Here is a 24,851-nt window from a genome sequence, read left to right as displayed (position 1 = left end):
CGAGTAGAGTTGAAATCCGGATGTCTGTCTGTCCGTCCGTCTGTCCGTCCGTCCGTCCGTGCAAGCTGTAACTTGAGTAAAAATTGAGATATCATGATGAAACTTGGTACACGTATTTCTTGGCTCCATAAGAAGGTTAAGTTCGAAGATGGGCAAAATCGGTCTACTGCCACGCCCACAAAATGGCGGAAACCTAAAACCTATAAAGTGTCATAACTAAGCCATAAATAAAGATATTAAAGTGAAATTTGGCACAAAGGATCGCATTAGGGAGGGGCATATTTGGACCCAATTGTTTTGGAAAAGTGGGCGTGGCCCCGCCCCCTACTAAGTTTTTTGTACATATCTCGGAAACTACTATAGCTATGTCAACCAAACTCTACAGAGTCGTTTTCTTCAGGCATTTCCATATACAGTTCAAAAATGGAGGAAATCGGATAATAACCACGCCCACCTCCCATACAAAGGTTATGTTGAAAATCACTAAAAGTGCGTTAACCGACTAACAAAAAACGTCAGAAACACTAAATTTTACAGAAGAAATGGCAGAAGGAAGCTGCACCCAGGCTTTTTTTAAAAATTGAAAATGGGCGTGGCTTCGCCCACTTATGGACCAAAAACCATTTCTCGGAACTTCTCAACCGATTTCAATGAAATTCGGTATATAATATTTTCTTAACACCCTGATGACATGTACGAAATATGGGTGAAATCGGTTCACATCACGCCTTCTTCCAATATAACGCTATTTTGCATTCCATCTGATGCCTTCTTTGTATAATATATACATTTGGAACCAATGATGATAGCGGAATATAACTTTACACAAATACGGTATTAGAAAAATATGTAAATGACGGATAATAAAATCTCGGTTATCACTTTATCGTGCGAGAGTATAAAATGTAGCTCTTCCTTACTTGTTTTGTTATAGTAAAATTCAATCTTGATTCCATCAGTTAAACTTTCTGCTTCGGTAAATTGTTATATTTGGCCTTATAAGATTTTTCCTGTCAGAAAAGTTCCGAAAAAAGAAAACAAGTTTCTCGATTGTATAATTAGATTTTATCTACAGATATATACATACATATATACCGACAATATACCTAATTTTCTAGCTGCTGTGCACATAAAATCAATTGAGTGTCTTAACAAATTGACTTTATTTTTATTAAGCGCAAAAGTAAGGAACATCTAGTCATTTAAACTAGTTGCATGTGTGTCAATGTTTTTGCGTGTAGGTGGCAACGACAATTGCACCTCAATTGCACATCAATCACATTGTCCACGCCTTTTCAATGTAGCGAACAAATGAAGTCACTCAAGTCAACATTTGGAAGCTGAGACAGAAGTATTGAACAACTTCTTACTTAAGTGCATATGTAGTATGTCGTGCGGGGTTTGGATGCTTGAGATATATTTGTAGAAATCTTTATGCAGATTTATTGCTGTGACGTATGTTATAATAGGTGTTTTTTAGACTTGTGGTTTCCAATGAGGCAATACTTTTTTAGGAGTTGGTCTTTTCAACAGCTATATAGAAGCTGTGATAAAAATTGAACAATGGGCGTGGCGCCGCCCACCTTTTGATGAAATCACATATCTCGTGACCCGCTCTACCGATTTCAACCAAATTTGTTACGTGATATTATTCTGACATTCGCCTGCCACAGTGTATAACACAATTTGAATTCCATTTGAAGCTTTCACTATCAAGTATACAAATCAAGAATGAAGGTACATATATATCGGGATAAAACTTTGCACGAATACTGCATTTGAGATGTGCTAATCTATGACTAAAAGTTGCGTACATCGAATTAAAATTATTCAAGCCCCTAGGTACTCAATTTGTGGGCCCAGTGCTTATTTTTTGTTGACTTTTTACCGAGAATATCGATCAATGTGGAAGATATATAATTGAAATTCAGAGAGAATTCTTTTCAACTTACTTAAAAAATGAAGCCACTCATAATGTCAATGTCAATGGGGAGCACCATAGAGCTTTGATTAATAACTTTTTCGTGTCTGATTTGGAGGATGTTGATATAGACGACCTTTGGTTCAACAAGGCGACACTACTGTCATGCAGCCAACGAAATAATCCATTTATTAAGGGGGTATTCTGGTCTAGACGCATGAATTTTAGGCATTTTTTAAACTAAGATAAAAAAATTAAAAACATTTTTACTATCAATTTTTTTATATGTTTTTTATTGACATTTTAATAATATGAAAAAAAAAAAATTGCGAGAAAAAAACCAAATTCCTCGAGATACGTGCGGGTGGAGTGTGGGCTTCAAAAAAAAACGGTGCGTCCTGGTTGACGTGATTTCAACCCTTGTAAAGATCTAAAACACAAAAAACAAGAAGATTCTTGATTAGTAAGGATGTCGTTATCGGGTTGACCATTTTCAAAAAAAAAAAAAAAAATAACAAAATGGCGTCGACTTGAAAAAATAATTTTTTTTTACACGATTTTTTCGACCTTTTCGAATTTTTTAAAAATACTTCAAATCAAAATTTTTGGAAATCCAAGACAGACACGATAGAGCATTGTATAAAGAAGATATATACCAAATTTCAAAGGAATCGGTTCAGTAGAACTGGAGATATCATGTCAACCACCTCAAAAAAAGTAGTTTCGAGAAAAACGCGTTTAAAGTTTAGGAGACAATTCTAGTGAACACGGACGCCACGTCAAAAAATCGGCTGTATCTCCGAAAATAAGTCGAATTTTGAAAAATTCTTCCAAGGTCATATTTTTGAAAGTCTAAACTTTCAAAATATGCAAAAAAAAATCGATTTTTTTCAAAATCCTAGACCAGGATACCCCCTTAAAGGAAATTTTTAGGGAGTGCACTATCCCGCACCATTGTGGGCCTATCGCATGGCCTCCAAGTTCGCACCATTTAACACCTCTAAACAATTGTTGTGGGCTTATGGTAGGCGTTTGTTTAGGCGGATAAGTTCTATAAATTGGATCTCGTGGCTGGCATTTAATCAAGCCAGATGCGGCAGGCACTTGCCTGAAATAATTTTTATAACATAATTGCAAATCCTTGTCTTTATAACAAAGTTAAATACTTGGTCATAATATTTAATTATATCCGTTTTAGTTCTTTATGAAAACCACACATCTCAAAAACACAGTTTATTTGAAGTATTAGTATATATATACATATGTATATATTTGATTTCGTGTATATAGTTACGCAAGAATTTGATGAGGCCAATTTGCATACATTTTTTATCTATTTCAGTGTAAAAATAAACTTAATTCCCTAAAATCCCATATTCCAAGTAAATAAAAATGATTACAAATTAGTATTCCATAAAAGCAAAAAAAAAATATTTTTTATTTTTATAACCATACTAGCATTTGCTTATATGCCACTCATGTTTAAAATACACAAATACTTAATTTTATATTTATGAACTCATATTTGCTGATAAGACTGCATACTTCCGCTTACTTCAATGAACTATAACAAGGCAATGATATATGTATTTCTCTTTTGCTGGCTTAGACTACTAATATACGATATACGAATACCATATGTACCCAGTAAAATTTGAGAGGAGTCTACGCGTACATAAAAAGAGTACTACAAACGGATCGTAAAGTTCAAAAATAATCAACCTTTATATAAAATATGTATATTCTAGAGTAAGATCGCATTCTTATTCGCTACGTGACATCTGACTGCTCCTTGGAGAAATCATTGGCTTAACTCAAATTACTTTTGCTTGGTAACTGCAAATAGTTATATATATATAGTCATAGTTATATAAGGCAAAAAAATAATAAAATGGAATATAGTTTGAAAATATTATTTTTTTAACCAAAAGCCGAGATATTATAAATTACAAAAAGAAAAACGCAATAAAAAATTTATATTTCAAAATTACTGGCGTGATTTATAAGGTTTCATATAAGATTCATAGAAACATTCGCACGAAGTTGAGATCACTTCCGAATGCACAATTTCTTACGACGCTGAGATACCCCTGCATCAACTCCTACACGGTACTCAGTAACATTCCTTTAACCATAATTGCTATATCGTTTGCATAGGCACCCAAGTTCTCAAGTTTTTTAAGCAGGTCGTTAACGAACAGGCTCAAAAGAAGAGGAGAGAGAACTCCACCTTGTGGGTTTCTCCCACTCAAATTTCATTATTGAAAGCTCCATCAATATAAATAAAGGTCCCAACACCATAGTATGCAGAGCAGTATCCATTGACTTGCTTTTACAATAAGCATGTTGCGCTTCTGATAAATGGTCCTTGGATTGGGCTTCCTTATGTATTAGTCCATCAACTCTCCAGGGTTTTTAGTAAGGAGTAGGAGCCGTAACGTGGGAGCCCTACTCGCCATCGAGATGAACGTAACTCTAACTCGTCTACGGGCGCCCTTGATGTAACCCAGTCTAATGCAGTTCACAGAGATACATAGGTGCCAACCAGCAGCATGTCAATGCATTACAAAGCCCATAAAGAGAGGGAGAGAGGCACGGTCGCTTCGTGGAATGTTTTCGTGTTTAAATCAAGTCGTTTTATAAGCATTCCATTGATCACATCGATAACCAATACTATCCATGAATAAGTTAGTTCTGCAGTAGGCACAAACTAGGTCGATTTACTTGTGGGAAATATACATACTTGAGCATATGAATGCTTCTACGGATGTGTATATATACATACATATTACATATGTATATACAAAATGCATTTGTAAATATATAAGTACAATGCTATATATATATATATACGTACATATTTATAGTACGTTTATCATTTGACCGCCGTGGCTTCCAGATTGCAGGCAAACAGTTTCTTTTATTATTTTCAGCCTCCTTATCAGCATTTTCATAGTATTTTTGAGTTTTTTCATCGTAATAACATAATCAAAAATACAATACTCACAATTTAGTCGTTCATAGTTGTTCATATTTGTTTTGATGACAACTTTTGTTATTATGCAACCGAAGAAAAACAAAAGTTATCTTAAATACACAATAAATATTCCGAAAATTAATGAAAGTCATATTTTGTGAATCAGACATTAAAATACAAGGTATGTCGCAAAAGAAACAGGACTGTTAAAAAAAAAACAACAAAAAATTAATATTTTTCAAAAGTTATATTTTTTTATTCAAAGAAGTTTCCTTGTGCTTCGATACGCGTTTAGCCCGGTCAATTCGCATTTCAAATGAGTGTTTAAGGTCATTTTTCGGAATGCTCTTGAGAATATCGGTCGTCGCCTTTTGGATAGCTGAAATGTCCGAAACCAGTGTCCTTTCATGGGCAAATGAAGTTTTCCAAATAGCTAAAAATCACAGGGTGCCAGATCAGGTGAGTAGGGTGAGTGATTAATGGTTAATATGGAGTTTTTTGTCAAAAAGTCAGTGACAAGCGTCGACCGATGACACGGCGCATTATCGTGCAACAGGCGCCAGGACCCTGCCTCACGGTATTGTGGTCGAGCACGACGAATGCGTGACAAAAGACGCTTCATAACACCAAGGTAAAACACGGCATTAATCGTTTGGCCAGGTGGGCCGAACTCTCGGTGTACAATACCCTCGGAATCGTAAAAACAAATCAGCATTGTCTTTATTTTTGACTTCTGAACACGACCGACTTCTGATCGTCACAGAGGTCCTCACGACCTTCTTGGAATCGCTTAAACCACTTATGCACATTACTACGGGATAGGCACTGATCACCATAAACTTTTTTCATCATTTGAAATGTTTCAGTAAACGTTTTCCCAAGTTTAAAACAAAATTTAATATTTGCTCTTTGCATTTTAGGACCGATGGCCAAAAGCTGCTGTTACTTTTTGATCGATAACAACGATTGTAGTTATCCAATTGTCTTAAATCAATGTCAAGAATCGATTCTTAATCGACTTCGACTACTGAAGATCGGTTCCGAAAAATCGATTATTTTACAAGAAACTCGATTCTCGAGTAGAATCGGAATCGAGTTTACCATACCTGCTTTTTCCATTTAATTTACATGGAAAATAGAAAATTTGAAACAGGCACCTCTTAATATTAATATTAAGAGCTCATCTTTTGAGTGACTTTTTTTGTCAAATTTTCGAAAGTTTTTAGCCTGTTTTTCAGTCGAAAAAAAAGGTTGACTCAGAATGACACACCCTAATATACACGTTTAGAAGTATAAAAATTTTTATACAATTCTTAAAAAAAATTAATACATATTGTGATATTTATTATACTTATATAATTTATACTCTACTCTTTGTTGGCTCTATGCGCGAGCTTTTTCGTCGCGTAGGTGGCGTCAGTTGCCTTATATAAAATAAAATTCATTATCGTCAAACCAAAAATGGCCGCATAAATTATTATTATTTAACTGTTTATAGATTTGGTCAGAAAACTATAATATTGACATATATGTATATGGACGTACATGGCAAAGTGTTGGCACGAGTTTATTGTCAACACGTCTACAAATATACATATATGTACATACAAGTATGTACAAATATAAATATACAACTTTAAGATACATTTATAAAACTATTGTATACCTAATATGTTATGAGCTAAAGACTTGAAAATTTATAGAAAATAAGAATAAAATATTTGAATGTTGTAAAAATTCTTCCTTTTACTGGCGTAGACACCGCTTACGTGGTTATAGCCGAGTTAACAACAGCGCGCCAGTCGCTTCCTCTTTTCTCTATATGGATCCAATGCGAGATACCCATTGCAGCCAGGTCCTTCTCTACCTGAACTATCCAACAGAATGGAGATCTTGCTCTTCCTCTGCACCCCCAGCGGGTACTGAATCGAAAACCTTTAAAGCTGGAGTGTTCTCCGCCATTCGGACAACATGCCCTTGCCTACGTAGCCGCTGTCTCTTGATTCGCTGAACTATGTTAATGTCGTCGTACATCTCATACAGCTCATCGTTCCATCGACCGCGGTAGCCGCCGTTGCCAATGCGCAAAATACCATAAACCTTCCGGAAAGCTTCTTTCTCGAACACTCTTAAGGCCGACTCACCAGATAATGTCACTGTCCATGCCTCCGCACCATAAAGCAGGACGGGAATGATTGTAGAGTTTAGTCTTTCTTCGTCGAGAGAGAATTTTAATATTCAATTGCCTACTCAGTCTAAGGTAGCACCCGTTGGCAAGATTTATTCTGCGTTGAATTTCGAGGCTGACGTTGTTGTTGGTGTTAATGATGCTTTCAAATAAAAGAAATTATCTACGACTTCGAAGTTAAGACTATCTACAGTGACGTGGGAGCCAAGTCCCGAATGCGACGATTTTTTTTTTAATGACATGAGATATTTCGGCTAACCCGCATTCACTACCAGATTCATTTTCTTCGTTTCTTTTTCCAATCTTTCTTTTCGTACTGTCAAAGCTTTGAAATCGACGAAGAATTTGTGTGTGTCGATCTTTTTTTCAGGGGTCTTTTGCAAGAGGTGGCGCATGGCCTAAATAGGATTGCCGCAAATGGTATTTGAAAGATATCTCAACTGAATTCGGCATCAAAAAAGGCCAATATCAACTGTCGCGTAGATATTTGACCAGCTTATTATATTTTGTGTGGTAAATACAAGTATAGTATGTGCCTACAATAGGCCGAAATGGAAACTAAATATAATTTTCCAACATATATGTATCAACCCCAACTCGAATAAGTCTGTAAATTATGAACCACCTTAATACGAGGCATATTTTTTACTACCAAAACAATTTAAACACACTCTTAACAAAATTCAAGGCAAATACCGGCTTTAAATCTGCGCACTGCCACTAACTGCCTTTGAAGTATTTAAGATGAGTGGGTGCAGTAATTACCATAAATATATGCATATACATACATACTCATATATAGCTTTTTTACATACACATATGTATACCCGAAAAAAGAATAAAAAAAGAATAAAATTTTTTTGTGTATGGCTGCAACCCATTAACTGATTGTTAACAAGCAATAAATGGCGTTAAGCTGCCAGTAGGCAAAAACATGCGGATTTAATGAAAGAAGAGAGTTTAATTAATTAATATTGATGGCAAGTTTTTGCTTTACCAAATACATAATCCTACCGTACTCTTTATCAGTCTTTTCAGACTTTTTATGCTCTATCCTTATTATGTGTTGCTTAGTAAATACGAGTTTTTTTAACAAAACAGTTATTTATTAGGATTATATAGAGTTTGTCAGTATAAATAGAGTATGTCTCTTGACTCTCGTACATAAACTTGATCTTCTGAGCATTCACCAGGATTCCTTCAATGGGTATCTTCTTATCTTTATAATAGAACTCAGAGAGTGATATTTGAGAATACTTTTTCAGATTCAATTAATGCCTATTCAAGTGTTCCCCAAGGTAGTCATCTTGGCACGATTCTGTTCTAGTTATTTATAAACGACATCTCTTCTGTTACAGAATCAAAAATGGTAATATAGTAACTTCAACTGATAAAAGATGCCTGCTGCAAACAGACTTAAACCATTTGGTTGCTTGGTCTGATAGAAATGATTGCCATTGAATTTAAAAAGACGGTGTGCTTTTCTTTTTTTTAGTTGCTATGGACCCTAAGCCTAATTTTAATCTTTATATTGCTTCTAGTAGATAATTTCCTGTTCCCTCAATCCTATCGTGGTAACCATTTTATCTCACCGAGATTCTGTCACGACCTTTTTCGATGGACGACCCACTTCTCATAGTACCAGTAATCATCCGATTCAGAAATGCTTAGATTTTGTTGCGATCCGCCAGCTCATTATAATGCAAATTTGGTGAATGAGGTTGTTTTGAGTTAACTCTTGTGTTACCTGTACAGTTAGCTTCTTTTTCGTATGAAATCTTATCTTTCGCCATATATTCCAACACGATCGTAATTATACAACGAGATGGGATTATAATGTATAAGTACTTGTATAATGAACATTTATAGACCTTATTTCATAACGAAATGATTCGAAGAAGTGATTTCATCAATAGGGCCATCTAGGTTTTTTGGAAAACTCAAATAGATAGTAAAGATAGATAAATGAAACCCACAATTTTATATGTAGTATGGTTTTTCTACTTTAAATGAAAGTTTCCTCTTTGTTAGTGTGTTATTGAGTCTCTAAACCTTTATATGAATTTAGCTTGTTTTAAAGGTTCTGCTTTTCCAATTTTTTATGCTGGTTCCGAAATATACAATTTCTTAACTTTATGTACATACATATATAGCTGCCAACAGTGACGTAGTTCTCAAGACGCGAGGAATCTTTGTATGTGGCCTCCAGGTACTTTGTCTTGCCCGCGTTAACCACAAGACCAACATCTTGCACTTATTTTTCCAGGCTCGAAAAGGTTGCGCTGACGGCTCTGTTGATGAGGCCAATCATGTCAATATCATCTGCATACGTACCCTTAGCATTTTAAAATAATTTAAAAAAAAATATTGAAATTTAAAATCAAAATTTTGTTTTAATTTAATTCATTGCAACTATTGTAAAATAACGTTAGTGTCTGACTTGGTTATCGCCTTTTGTTAGGCTGGTAATATTTCATAATGGCGGCATAACTTCTCGAGTTCTGTGTTTCGAAGCGAACAATTCTAGCTTTATCTTGCTAGCGTTTAATATTATTTGGAAAAGGTTAGCGAGGTCATTTGAGAATTTACCTCTAACTGAAACCGCCACACTCTCAGCCCTGTTGCTCTTTTTGTGCCCTCTGCCTTCCCCAACCTTTTTTAAGACTCAGAAAAGTGGAGACATTCTTCCTTGCGGTGAACCTTTTTGGGCAGATCTGTAGATCGTTGAAACACCCAGAAATCCTAAAGACCTAAAGAAATTATATTTGCACATTTTTAAAAGAGAATCAAAATTTCACAAAATTACAGAATTTTATGTAAAGGCTCTAAAGCGGTATGAATTTAAATTTGGTAAAAACCATCATTTTAAGCAATAATCTTTTATATTTGAATAGATTTTACCCCCTTGTCAGCTAACGCATAATATTTAATACGATTAGATTTTGTTGTATAATCCGCACCAAAATCCAAAATTGTATTTTTCTAACCCGATTTATTCGATCGCCAGGTTATGCGCAACAAAAGGCAACAATACTGTTGTGCTATGTGTGCACTTATCTAAGATTATCCTTTTTGGTCAGCAAACCAGTAGCAAATTGCCTGTCAATCATGTACCGTTGCATCAATCAAAACGAAATATCAAAATCAAACAGGAATTTCGCGCTTCAATGGAACTTGGTGTAAAGATAGCAAACCCATATGAATATATATCGATATGTATACTAACTGCTTTATATGAAACGTCATAGCACGCTGTACAATATTGCCCTGTTAAATTTATTTACCGCGTGTTGATTTAAAATTATAAAATAACATTTGAAATAAGAAAAATAGGATGGACCAACAACGGTCGATATTTTGGAAAATAAATATAAACTACTTTTATATTGCTTAAAGTATAATAATGATGAAAACTACGTTACTAATGTAGTACAGAAAGTGTTCCACAAGTTCAATTGCGTTTCGTGACCCTTTTGGTAAACTTATTCTCAATTTCTTTTTCAACGTTTGACTCTCAATGAATTAAATTTCAATATTTTTGCTACTTAAATATTGTGCTTCCCAAATATTGGTAAAAATTCTTACAAAAGTTAAATAAAATATTCTCCATATGACTTCTAACGTTATGAGAAGAAACGAGTTATTATTCAACAAACATTTCTTGTTATAAAGTATTGATTAAAATATGATTATTACCAATGGTTTAAGTAGTATAGAAAGTGTTCCACAAGTTCAATTGCATTTCGTGACCCTTTTTGTAAACTTATTCTCAATTTCTTTGCAACGTTTGACTCTCAAGTATTTAAGTTTCAAATGTTTCTATTATTAAAATGTTATAATCACCTAATAATATTAAAAATTCTTACAAAAACAAATATAATAAATATCGTGTATTAAAAATATTACGAGAAAAAAACGAAGTTATTGCCTTATACAATTTACTTCAAAAAACTTGTTTGCATTGAAAAATCGACAAAATTTATATTTATTACCGTTTTTTATCATTTTAGAAACCGCCCATGCGAATGTGACGAAAGCGCCGCTCTTCCCCAAGGATCTCTTCACCAAAGAGCAGCTTGAAAATGGTGCTGTTATATGTCATATAATCGGTGTTATATACATGTTCGTAGCGCTAGCCATTGTATGCGATGAATTCTTCGTGCCTTCCCTGGATGTGATCATCGAGAAATTGGATATAACAGACGATGTAGCCGGTGCTACGTTTATGGCTGCCGGCGGTAGTGCGCCCGAATTATTTACCAGTGTCATTGGCGTATTCATCTCGTTCGATGATGTTGGCATTGGTACAATTGTCGGTTCGGCTGTATTCAACATACTCTTCGTCATCGGTATGTGTGCGCTATTCTCCAAAACCATATTGGCGTTAACATGGTGGCCATTATTTCGTGATTGCTCATTCTACAGTATCAGTTTACTGGTATTAATATACTTTTTTCGCGACAACTTCATCTATTGGTGGGAGGCGCTTATCCTATTCAGCATCTATATAGCGTATGTGACCTTCATGAAGTGGAACGTACAGGTGGAACGATTCGTCAAAAGGCTCATTACGAAAAATAAGGTGACTCGCGTCAGAAGTACAGATCAACTTATGCCAGCAGTAAGTAGTTGGGAAGTTTTTTTGCAAAAGAAAAAAATAAAATAAATAAATTAAAATTGATCAAGTCAATTAACAAAAACAAAATTATGTGGATTAAAAAAAAACTTTACTTGAATAAATTTAAATTCGTTTAACAAATTTTGAGAAGGCAACAATTAGAGCACACAGTAACTTCAATACTAACACAGCAGTAATTTTGCCTGAACGCGTAAGAGTAACAAGTAAAATATTTAAAGAATTCAAATTAGTATTGGAAGGTGCTAACAGTACAAACACTTTGCTTATATTTTGTGAGGATTTTAAGTGTTCAATATTTGTAGTATTGAAAATTTTTAGTTTTGTGGTTTGTGTTTTTTGTTTAAAATTTTCTTTTGGTTATATTATTATTGAAAATGTTGTATACAGTAAGCACAACAGTGCATGGATGCGAGCACTAAAAATTTTTATTCAAAAAATATAAGAATTTTATTTTATCTCTTTATAAAAATAAAAATTTTATGAAATAATATGTTATTTTCTTGCTTTTAATTTTTAAAAAAGTTACAAAACCCATAATTTTTTTTTTAAACTATAATTTTGATTTTGTGTAAATAAAATTTTAACTTTGAAAAATTAATTTAAAAAATGTAATAAATTTATTTACAATTAATTACATTTTATGAAAAAAAAAATTACTAAATTATTTACTAAAAAATTTACTAAATTTTTTTCATTAAAAATATTTTTTTTTATTTTTTTTTTTATTTTTCAAACGATACAAAAGGCTCAAAAAATATTTTTTTTTCACCAGAAACATTTAATAATTAAAAAAGGTAAACTTATTGTTAAGAAAATTTTAGTTTTGAAAAAATTTATAAAAAAACGCTTGAATTTAAAAAATGTTTGCTATTTATTTGCAATTAATCACATATGTATTTTAACTTAAAAAAATTTAAATTTAAAAATCTTCAATTTTAAATAATAATTTAATTTTAAAAAACTTTTAGTTTCAATTAATTCTTAATTTTCAAAAACTTTTAGTTCTAAAAATTTTAAAATTAAAAAAAATAAAAAATTTTCAAATTCCAAAAAAATAATTTTTAATTTCCAAATTTTAAAGTTTTATTTACAATAAGTTAGATTTTGAATTAAAAAACCAGATTGTTAATGGGTTTTGCAAACATATACTACAAATGTATGTACATAATAAAAAGTATTTGAAAAACATTTTTACAGAAAAAAAAATTAAATTTTTTTTAAAAATCGTGAAAAAAAAAACTATCCTATTATTATTTATATTTCAAAATACATAAAAAAAATATTTTTTTAATCAAAAAGTTTCATTTATTGCAAAAAAATTTTAATTGTAAAAATTGAAAAATGTGTATTGAATAAAATTTAATTGTTTTATTTAGTCTTATTATAAAAACGAAAACTATTTTTAGTGGGTTTTGTAACTTTCTAAAAATATATTTTTTTCTTCAAAATTTCAAGTTTTTTTGAAAAAAAAATTTATTTTAAAAATGTTTATTTTAAAGAATGTGAGATTTTAAAAAAATTTGATTTAAAAAATATTATTAAAATAGAAATTATTTGCAAATAATGCGACATTTTATTAAAAAATTATAATTTGATTTTAAAAAATATTTATTAAAAAAGAAATTATTTGCAAATAATGCCACATTTTAATAAAAAAAGAAATGGGTTTTGCAACTTTTGAGAAATCGATATATTATATTTTTTTTAATTTTCTTAAAAACAAAAATTCTTGTTTTTTCAATAAAAAATATCGATAAACCTTAAAGTCTAAATTTTTTGTTGAATTTGCACCGCAATAAATGCAGCATGTTTTAGAAAATTTATTTAGTTAATGCCGTTAGAAGGTTGTTGCTGTATTCACCTAAAATCATAAGCATCAGTAACAGCATTTATAAATGTACACTGAAATAATCTACACGCTGCAATACAGAAAAAAAATTTCACATCACTTTTCGTAAACAAAGTAAACAAATCATGAGGAAGTCTGAAATATGATTTATATTAAATTTTTACATAAAAAAACTTAAAAATAGTGTTTGTTTACATAAAAAATACAAATTTTCTTGCAAACATAGAAAATAAATAAAAATATTATAGCAAAAAACAAAAAAATAAAAACAAAAATTGCTACATAAAACTTTTTCCAAATAGTTAAACTTTCCTATAAAAATAATAATAAATTTTGGGAGTAAATATGTATGTATGTACTGTTCTATATATGTTATTCGAAGATATTTCAGAATTCCTCAGTGCTCATTAAAGTGTTCATTGCACCATAGTATTCTAAGAAACACTACTATTTCAATATTTCTAAGCACACATCATACAGACTTGAATTAATTATCAAAAAAATTATAACCGCAAAATCATTAAAATTTATATATTTTTTTTAAAGTAAAATTTTGTTCCAGGAAAATATTAAAGGCAAATCTGACTTTCGAAAAACTCTAAAAGGATGGTTGCCATTTCGTAGTCATTCTAAATTCAATTTATATTTATACGAAACACTTAAAAATCTAGACCGTATTCGTTACTACTTTCAGGCACGAAATTATATTGAAGTGTTTCACAAGTTCTGTAACATTTATTGTTGAAATTTCAACAATGAAAAAAAAAAAATTCTAATTTAATCTTAAAAGTCCATGTCGCCTTCCTGAAGTAATGCCCCTCGGCTCGAAGTGCACAACACCTTGATAATCGAAGAAAACTCTCAACAAAACCTTGATTTTTGATCTGCTTTCGCGTGGTTTTTCCGGCTTCTGCTCACCTTTGCCACGATATTTGGCCGATTGATCGTCTGTTTCCGCGTCGTAAGCATATATCCAAGGCTCAGCATCAGTAATAATACGTTTCATGACATTCTGGTAGCCGGAAGGCATTGTTTGACGGACGTTAACGCGCCGCTGTTTTTTGAAAAAATTTGTGATTTTGGAATCAATCGTGCTTTCACTCTTCTCAGGCTCAAATGATCTTTCAAAATGATTGCTACTGATCCTTCCGATACTATTGTACGAGCTTTGTAACTTAATGTCAAGTTTTCTTTTTGTGTTCGAACTATTTGCCCTTAGTGAAACCACTTAGCTGGTTTCTGATAGAGCACGACACTCAAAGAGAAAGAGAAAGGAAACGGTTCCTTACTCTATTTTAGTTTGAGCTTTCAAATGGCCAATGCACCTTTATGATAGCTATAAATATGTAGTACTATATACCTGTACATTCAGATTTATGTAAGGTCTTAGCTCTTTACATGTTTTATTTTGATCAAATCTGTTTTGTTAACTTGCATTTGATTATAGATTTCCATCTTTTCTGAGCTAATTGTGCAAATTATATATTGAGCATACTTTTTTTCGTTCCTATCGGACGTCATATTATCACTGCTTCGGATACGTCTAGCGAAGCACCTGTCTTAGCCAACATGTTCACATTTTCGTTGTGGAAAATATTAATGTGACTGGAAATTATGGACAAGTGGGATTGAACTGGCTATGAACTTAAAGCCTTCCAATATATATTTCTTTAATTGGCGTAAACACTGCGGTTATATGGAAAGGATGGAGCTATGTGTAAAAGTTCACGCAAATGAGGAAAATTCTTTGAGCTCCATGTATCCTCTGGGTAGCCAAAAAACATCCGTTCGAAGGAAAATGAGAAGGCGAAATGGAAATGAAAAGAGAAATCAGTCTATGTATATTTATTTTCTTCGCTAAAATTTATCGATGCTGGTAATGTCGAATAGATGTCTTCAGTAGTTCTTCAGTATACTCAGGCCTTCTCTATGCCTAGTGCTTCCGCTAGGAAAATGTTAGCTGAATTTGATAAACAGAATGAGAGAGATCTCAAGATTCTCGGAGTACGTATATACCACCTTCTTTAAACTGCAGTCCACTTTGGTGAATATAGAGGTAGTATTCTTCTACTCGACTAAATCTGTTCTCCATTCTATCCGATTTACAAATTAGCAAATACAATTACAAATTTAGATTTTTTTGAGCTGTGTCAGCATATCATTGTGTCCATAACTCTTCCTTATCCAGCCACCAGGAAGCTTAATCCTGACATCTCCTTACTTATTATAGCAGAAAATTTTGTTTGCGTATGAAAAAGTCTATGGACAGTTGATGAAGGAGTATATTAAGCGCCGCATTTGAGCATACTAAATAGCGGCGGTATACCTTGTACAGCTGTGCTAATGTGTAGACACTTCGTTAATGTGTAGATGAACCTTTATTCTTTTTGGATTGAACAAAAATATAAATTTGTATAATATTATTGAGAAAAATGTCTCAAAATGCTTATGTTGGGAGGTGTTCCACAAGTTCAATGGCAATTTTAAAGCTATTAGGTTACTCTTACAAACTTCTTTTTATATGTGTTTGAATTATTAAAAGCAATTATTTTATTGAAAACTTCTTCAAATGCACATCGAGCAAGAAACTATAATCTTTTTTTTTTTAATTTCCTCAGTCTCATACCAATATAGTGCACGAAATCACAAACTTGAACTAGCTTAAAGTTAGTAAGCTCAATCGAAATCACTTCAGAAATATTTGCATTCTCTTTAGTGGTACTCACAAAATCTAAAATGCCCATCATCTTCGAGTCACGCTTACTAATTGCCGTATTTCCGACACAAATTACACACTCAGCGCGCAGCATAAATTAGAGCAGTCACGAGCACAAAAACAAAAAAAATAAAAATCAAGCAGAAAATTTCCAATTGCAATTTATTTGAGAGAGTATGTGTACATATGTATGCGTATAACGGTGAACCATTTATAAAGTGGAAATAATTGCTGTCAAAAATGTTGTGGCTGCAGTTACAGCGAAATCGTGACTCTTCTAAAGTGAAATTTAGGTGATTCGCCAATAAAAGCGCACACATGCACATGCAGACACGTGCTTGTTGCTGTGTGTATGTGTGAACGCAAGTGTATGCAATGATGTGAGCACTGAAAATAGGCCAAACGAGCGCCTAATGAGCAAAATGCGCAGCACAAGCATAGACAGACAGTTAGGCAGACAGAAGGAGGGCAGCAAATTGTCAGTAGCAGCGACAACAACAACAAGAGCAACGTATAACTACGTTGTAAAATTTTTCGAAAAGCATGCAGAGCAATTAAAACTCAATTATTTAGTGGAAAATTATATGAAAAGGAAGTAGCACGCACACTTGCAGCGCAGAGTTGCAAGAAAGCATGGCAAATTGCAAAGAAAAGTTGCAAGAAATTGTACATACATATATCTATATGGTACGCTTATGGTATATGGTAACCCATATAAGCCAGCACGCTTTCAACGTGTGGGCTGAGCGAGTTAAAGTTTCAACAATTTTTTGATGCGCCAGTCTCCCGTCGAAGCGCAAAGTAATTGCAATTTCCAAGTTACAGTTGCAGTAATTACTTACCAGTTCGTGGACGCTCAGCGCCTGCATGTAGGCAACGTAGTAAGTGTTTACACCAACATGCGTTTGTGTGTCGGCAAAGTAAGTAGTTAAGTCGGGACATTCAGCGCGTGTAGTGGCAAAGTTTGAAGTCGCCAAACATTACTTGCCAGTATTTAAGCATGAAATGGCAGAGAAGTAAGGAAGTGAAATTATGGTGAAACGACACATAAGCTGCTTGAAATTTTTATTATATAATATGCACTGGATTGTTGCGTAAAAATAGTTTTGTTGAAAAATTCGCACAAATGAGCACAATTTCGAGCCATAATCGTAAGTGCTTTTATAAAATTTCAAGTAATTGCATTAAAAGTATATTACGTATTAATAAGTCCATAAGCTGGAATTAAAACACGCTTATTAAATTCTGTAATTTCACACATTTTTCCGCGGCTTAGCGTTCTTGATTGCATAAAAAACTAAATGTAATTAATGAACAATTGCAATAACTGCATGGAAATATTAAAAATAAGGCAAGTTATATATAAAAACTCGCATTGAACTTGTGGAACACTTAGTTTAATCGCTTAAAATGAGTTTAGAATGTGTTGTAAAGGCAAAATGGTAGCATTTGATGTAGAAGGTTATACAATTTTTAACAATAATCTGCTACATGCCTTTTCTGAGGTTATATTTCACTACGAAAATCAATTTGAACTTGTGAAACACATAGCTGAATCACTTAAAATGAGTTTAGAATGAGTTGTAAAAGCAAAATGATAGCATTTGATGTAGAAGGTTATACAATTTTAACAAAAATCTGCAACATGTCTTTTATGAGACTTTTCTCAGTACCGAAATTATATTGAACTTGTGAAACACTTAGTTGAATCGCTTCAAATGAGATTGAAATGAGTTGTAGAGTCAATAGGTATTATTTAAAGAAGAAAATAAAACCTTTTTTAAAAAGTTCTGGCATACTTTTTTCTTGTGAGTCTATTTTCAATACAATAATCGAACTGAACTTGTGGAACGTTTTACGGGTATTTGAAAACTAACTTACGATGCATTTTTAAGGCGTCTAAGATAATGTACAATACTCCCAAGATGAGTACGGCCCATCTAAACTGCCCGCGCAAACCTAATCGATAAATGGTGTTCCTTGCAATAAACTGATTCCTCCTTTTCTTATATTCGTGCGAAGGTTGAACTTCATATGTCAATTTCTCTGGCGATTTTTTTTTAATGGATCAATGAACGCATGGCGCATTTCCCGTATCAGATTTTTCAGCTTCGAAAACAGAAAAGAGTAACAGGGTTTCAAATGTGATGAAAATAGTTCCTGAGCAACGACTCTCTCTCTCTCGTTTCGTGTTTGGCCCAAAAGCCAATCAAAATCATGACAAAATGTAACGGCGCATTCATGTCTTATGGTACGTGTCTAGCATTGAAAAGCTTCATTAACCAAAAATCGATACATAAGTGATATTAAAATCATATTATATCTCCCTGCTGTTAACACGTGGATGCACTGTTTTTTGAAGTTTTTCGATGTCATCGGTATTAACGGAGAACGGAGACGAAGATATGAATGACTTGTATGACACAAGTTTTCGATGATTTTACAATTTTTGCTGAATGATTTGTGTAAACTACCCAAAACAATTTTGCAAATTTTCAAAGGTCCCTTACCGGTAATTGCATTGAAAATACAAAATTTCAAGCAAACTCTTAATTTTCTTTTTTTTTTTTTAATGGTAGAAACTGTCTGATGAACGTTTCGCGTCACTCACAAAGAGTTGCTGATCAAACATCTCTCAATGGATAAAAGTGGTTGTATGAACCTAGGAATAGACTTTTTTTCAATTCAGTTTCCTTGCGTAATTTTAAATGATTAAATTCGTTCTGCATTTTTTTAGTTGATTTTGAATTTTGTTTCCTAAAAACTTTTACTCGTGTCTCTAAAGCAAATCAACAATAATTTTCTTATTAAAAAAGAGAGTTATGAAAACGATTTTAATTTTGACTTCGAAAAGCAAAAGTGAATGTATTGAACATGCTACTTTTTAATTTGAATATCACTAACTATATATTATACTATAGTAAAAAATATTTCTAGCGAAAAGAAGAAACGACTGGCGCGCTGTTGTTAACTCGGCTATAATCGCTTAAGCGGTTTCTACGCCAATTAAGAAGAAGAAGAAAAAATATTTCTGCAGTACAATGTTGATAAATTCACACAAACTTCAACTGAGAAAGCCGTAACAAAGTGTTCCAAAATTTCAAGTGACATTTTTAAAAGCTAACACTTTACTTTGTTGTCATAAGTTTGTATTTGTAATACATTTTCTTAGTCAGATGTTTCACAAGTTCATAATTTTATTGAATAGATTGATGAGCTGCTATAAGTATATTTGCATTTTAAATCAGCAAAAACTGGTATTAAAGAACGAAAAGAAAGTTTCATATTTAAATGAGAAGAAAATCGAAGAAGTGCTCGATTGACATTTTTACAAATAATAACCACCAGGTTATTCCAGTTTTTATGGGTGAATGCTTAACAGGTTCATAATTTAATTGCATCTATTCCTTTCGATAGTAAATGAGCAGAAACTCTTTTAAAAATATTTTAGATTTTAAAGACAACAAAGTAGAAGGAAAATTCCTACAATCTCACATCATAAGTTCATTTAAGTTTACATTGAATTTTAAAATGGCATGTTTCATAAGTCCATAATTCAATTGCAACTCTTGTGAAATTATTTTTGATTTGAAAATAGAAAAAGAAAGGAGATAAAAAAAAATTTTCACGATCTCACATCATAAGTTCATTTTAGTTTACATTGAATTTTAAAATGGCATGTTTCATAAGTCCATAATTTTATCGCATTGATATCTCTTAAGAAATTCTACACAGTTTTATTGTGAATCATAAATTTTTTTCTTCAAAACTATTTCATGTTTGAATGAAATTAAAACTGAAGATATGTTCCACAAGTTCAAGTGAGACTTTTATTTACTCTAATCAACTTATTCTCCACTCGAATTTTAAGCTAAATGTTTCACCAGTTCATAGTTTAATTACCACAGTTCCTGTTTGACTATCTAAATATCTTTGTTGCAATTCAGCAAAAAATTTTGCAGCGTTATTTAATATTTAAATGAAATTCAATGAAGTGTTCCACAAGTTCAATTCAATTTCTAAACAACGAAATTGAAGAAATTGTTATCTTATTTGTCTAAAAGTAAAATCGGTGAACTGTTCCACAAGTTCATTACATTTTTTGAAAAGCGAAATTGAAGAAATTTAAATTTTTTTACCCGCTAACAATTTTTCTAGGATTTTGAAGTATTGTAATCCTTAGAGCAACTAGTCTTTAAGCTATTTTCATTTTAATCACGGTTGTGAGTTATCTCCCAGATCTGATCTACTAACCTTGAGCAACTAGTCTTTAAGCTATTTTCATTTTAATCACGGTTGTGAGTTATCTCTCAGATCTACTAACGAATACTCGAGTTTACTGATTTTATAGACAACTATTAATGATAAGAGTATCAGCACCCAAATTAAAGTATTGCATCATTTGAAGAAACTGCCATGGTTTGTAGTCTCTTTGTTCTTACCATTTTGTATTGTTCTTGTAAATTTTGAAATGTTGAGTGAAGTCTTCACATTACCGATATCTAAATTTATAAATCTCGTACCTCCGATTTCAAATGATTTGATTTTAATCTCAATATATCATAGCAGTAGAGACTTCTCAGCAAGAACAGCTTTTACAATAATTAAAATGAGCTGAAAACACTCAAACTATCGCTGTCATACTAAAATGGCATCACTCATAGTTGAGTCTGAAAAACTTAGCTCATCACACTTTTCCCCATTTTAAATAAGTACGAACAATAAATCTTCATAAAATGTCTAGTATCGCCAACTCTGTCATCGGTAGTGTCTTAAGCAATTAAATAGAAAACTAAAAGAAAGCGAGACGGAAGTGGCACGTTAGTTTAATAGAAACAAAAGGCTGGTGGGTAATGAAAGCAGAACCTGCGACTTCTTAGCAAACTTTGCGCAGAAATTTTACCACAGGCAAGCCAAAGTTGTGCAAGCCAACAGCTGTTACTAATGTCAGTATGAATGGGTAGAAAATTAGCATATTGCGAAGCGCATGCATAAATAAGTTTAGTTAAAAATGAAAGAAAAAGAACTAAGAAAGTCATATCTATCACTTCTTTGCTCTCACTCTCTTTTCTGTATATAGATTAATTTTTGTGAATCCAAAAATTTATTTGAAATTTTACTAAAACAAACTTATAAAAGCATCGCTCGACTCTACGGTTTATACAGCTTTTCTAATTAAGTGCTTTGTGGTCGCACACAAAGCTCAGCCATATAATTAATTCAAATAATGCGCTGCCATGCCACTTCCACTGACAAACTGCATTTCCCTTTCAATCAAATCGCAGCGCCAACTTATTCAACTCACTTCCTTCTGTCACAACTTTTAACATTTATTCAGCGCTACCTGCTGCTCCACCTGTCTGTCTTCACCACACCTTGCCCACATCACTCAAAGCGTGTTTCATTTGCTTATATTTTAAACGTGCATAAGCGCATTTCTTAGCATACGCTCAGGCGTTCGGTTGTGTTAGTATTATTTACTATGCAAATATTATCCGGTTCATATGCGCTCGTAAATATTCATGTTGGAATGTTTATTGCTAAATGCGTAAGCGAGTGAAACGTGAAATTTCCCACGCTCATTTGGACTTGCCGCGTTGATAGTAAATGTTCGTGCAATTATGTGAGTTTGCGCAACTTAACGTAGAAATACAATTACGCGCACTCAGACATACTTTCATGTGAAATACAAATATTTGCGAATGTAGTACTAGCAGACGTACAAATATGCATGGGAAGTTGAATGCATTATAATTAATTATTATTTCTTATGTCGCATCGATTCACACACGCCTTTATGTTCATCAAGTTTCTAATATTTTCGTTGAATAAATGAATAATATTCCTAATGGAAAATTTGGTGAATATAGTTTTGCTTCTACAAAAAGTTTAGTAGATTTATGTTGCAATTTTATTTATTTTTGTTTCTAATAAAAATTTTGAGAAAGTGTTCCACAAGTTCAATTTGAATTTATACCAATGTGGGCGTATACTTTATAATATTTTTTTTCAAATAATACATTTTTTAGTTTACATTTATATATACTGATAGTTGTTATATAAAACCAGTGGTTTTTTTGAACTTACGAGCCACTGGGCCTTACTTACATTAGTTTTATATACATACCTTTAGCACTTCTTACAATGACACGATTCACCAGTTGAAAGTATGTGTTAATATGTATATTTATTGTCCTGAATTTATCACATTTCTACAATTTTTTTCAATTATGTTCGCGAACGAAAATTCGTGAAAGTGCTCCACAACTACAATTAGAAGTTATGCCAGTGTGGGTGTTAATTTTTTGATATTTTTTTCACTCTCTCCATAAATCACACTACATTTTTCCCTTGAATTAGCTGGTCACATTCGTCACTCAATGTTTTTTTGGTCATTGTCAAAGTTTCAGCTCCTCTTGTGTTCTACTACTAGATCTACTACTGGGATTCGCGTGAGCTTGGCCAGCACTGGGCAACCATTGGTACTTGCGCTGTCGCAAAATCCTTTGGTCGAAGATCGATCGCACGAGTAAGGCTTTGCCTTCAGTAAGGCTGGACGCTCCTTAGTTGTGGGGGTTTTAACAGGCAATTTCCCGATAAGTGTACATGCTGTAAGGCTATGAATCCTATCAGACACCACCTGCAAGTGGAAACAACTCAACACTTCCTTCTAGATTGTCCAACGTTTGTGCGTTCATGGCTTATATATTTGGAAGTGCATACTTTCCGACATGCCACTGAACTGGCGGTAATGGAAATTAAATGCCTCTGCTAATTTGTATTGGCTACTTTTGCATTTATAAGTTCGAACACACTAGTACTTCTTTTCTGTGGCTTCACAAAGGACTACATATAGCTGTCCAAGGGCGCTCTTCGATCAGCCATCTAACCTAACTTAAACTAATAACAAAAGCGCTTTGCTTTCTTACTGGATCTTACCTAATCTCACCTACTACGAAACAGTAAAGGTGACCAGCTTTTGCGAAGTGCAATATAAAAGCTCTTATGAGTCTTTATAAATAGCAATTTCTCATAATTGAATTTTTAAAGGATAATATTAAATTAGAAATTTTAATGTTTTAAATGAAATAATTTTTCATAAAATCTATAGTACATCTTCATATACTAGTATATCGTCACCTGAAGTGCAAAACAACGTATCATATATGATTCACCACGCATCCAATATATGTAATATCGTTAAATTTCAAGCTTCCCATCTCAGATATAACCAATATATAATAATTTTATAACCAAAACCCAAATTTTTTTAAAATAGTGAATGGTTTCTATAATAACTTTTTTCCTTCACCTTTTAAAAAAAAATTTGGTTTTTTCGGTTTCGGCTCATCACTGTTGAGTTGGACAGTTTCGACGTCATATTCATAAGCCTATGTCTTGTCACTAGTAATAATATATTTGATGAATGTTGGGTCCTCAGATACGTTGTTATGCATTTATTATGTGACCTCTACTCGACGTCGTTTTTGCAAAGATTTTGTTCAGATTCAGATTCAGATTTTGTGGTCCGAGTCTAGCATTGACACACTTCATACCGAAGACATGAACCAGCATGTGTTGAGTTGATCCATAAGAGAAGGTGAGCTCCTCTGCTATCTAACTGATACTAATTTGATGATTTTCAAGCACTATTTCTTGAACTTTTGCGAAGTTATCGTCTTTAATAGAGGTGGATGGATGACTCCCATGAGGCATGTTTTCAATGACTGCACGGCCTTCACTAAATGCTTTATGCGACTCAAATGCCTATGTGCGTGATAGAGTAGACTCCCCAAAACGGTTTTGTAACATTTTTAAAGATTTCATAGCCGTGATACCATTCTCCTTTATTGGCGTAGACACGGTCGTGATTCCATTGTAAACATGAAATTTTAAGCAAACTCGCTGGTAATTTCTTTTAAGGCAAAAATCGCCAGCCAAATCTATCGCTTCGTAAACTGATACAACAAACAAATTAAATGGTCACACCAAAGTTTATGGACCAATCCCGATTATATTTGTTCAACTGGTATACAGGGTTCGGCACTCGAAAAAAATGGAAAATTATTTTTATATATTTTAAAGTACAAAATGTGTGAAAATAATCATAAATTCAGGACCAATTCACTTTTGCTCGATATGACCACCTTTTGCCTTAACTATGGCCTTGAGACGATCAAAAAACGAATCGCAAGCTGCCCCAATGTGACTTGCCGGTATTTTGGGCCACGCACGGACAATGGCTTTCTTCAGCATCTCGAGACTGCTTCGCTCTCTCAAGTCTTACTTGTTGCTGCTTCGGTGTGAGATCATGGGCCTTTTGGAACTTGTAAGGCTTGACCTTGAGCTCATTTTTCAATATGCGTCGGATGCTGCGGTCGGATATTTTCAGTTCTTTAGCCATTTGATTGTCACTTCGTCGTGATTCCAGTCCGACAGCTGCGCGAACGGTCTGAAGTTGGTTACACTTCGAGTGCCGGACCCTGTATATAAATAAAATTATTTAAACAAATATGAAGGCACACACATACTTGTGTATAAACGCAAAATGATACATACTC

General features: G+C 33.0%; 1 protein-coding gene across 1 annotated transcript in view; it reads left to right on the top strand.

Moving 5' to 3' along the window:
- Positions 1–24,851, top strand: part of LOC126754207 (sodium/potassium/calcium exchanger Nckx30C) — a 364,196-nt gene that overhangs the window by 89,046 nt on the left and 250,299 nt on the right. Inside the window, 1 exon segment of the mRNA XM_050466172.1 lies at positions 11,097–11,707. Within this exon segment, the coding sequence (XP_050322129.1) occupies positions 11,097–11,707 (611 nt within the window).

The sequence above is a fragment of the Bactrocera neohumeralis genome, chromosome 3 (assembly GCF_024586455.1).
Source record: "Bactrocera neohumeralis isolate Rockhampton chromosome 3, APGP_CSIRO_Bneo_wtdbg2-racon-allhic-juicebox.fasta_v2, whole genome shotgun sequence".
Lineage (NCBI taxonomy): Eukaryota > Metazoa > Arthropoda > Insecta > Diptera > Tephritidae > Bactrocera > Bactrocera neohumeralis.
Note: the sequence above shows the minus strand (reverse complement) of the source record. Positions and strands in the feature narration are given on the sequence as shown.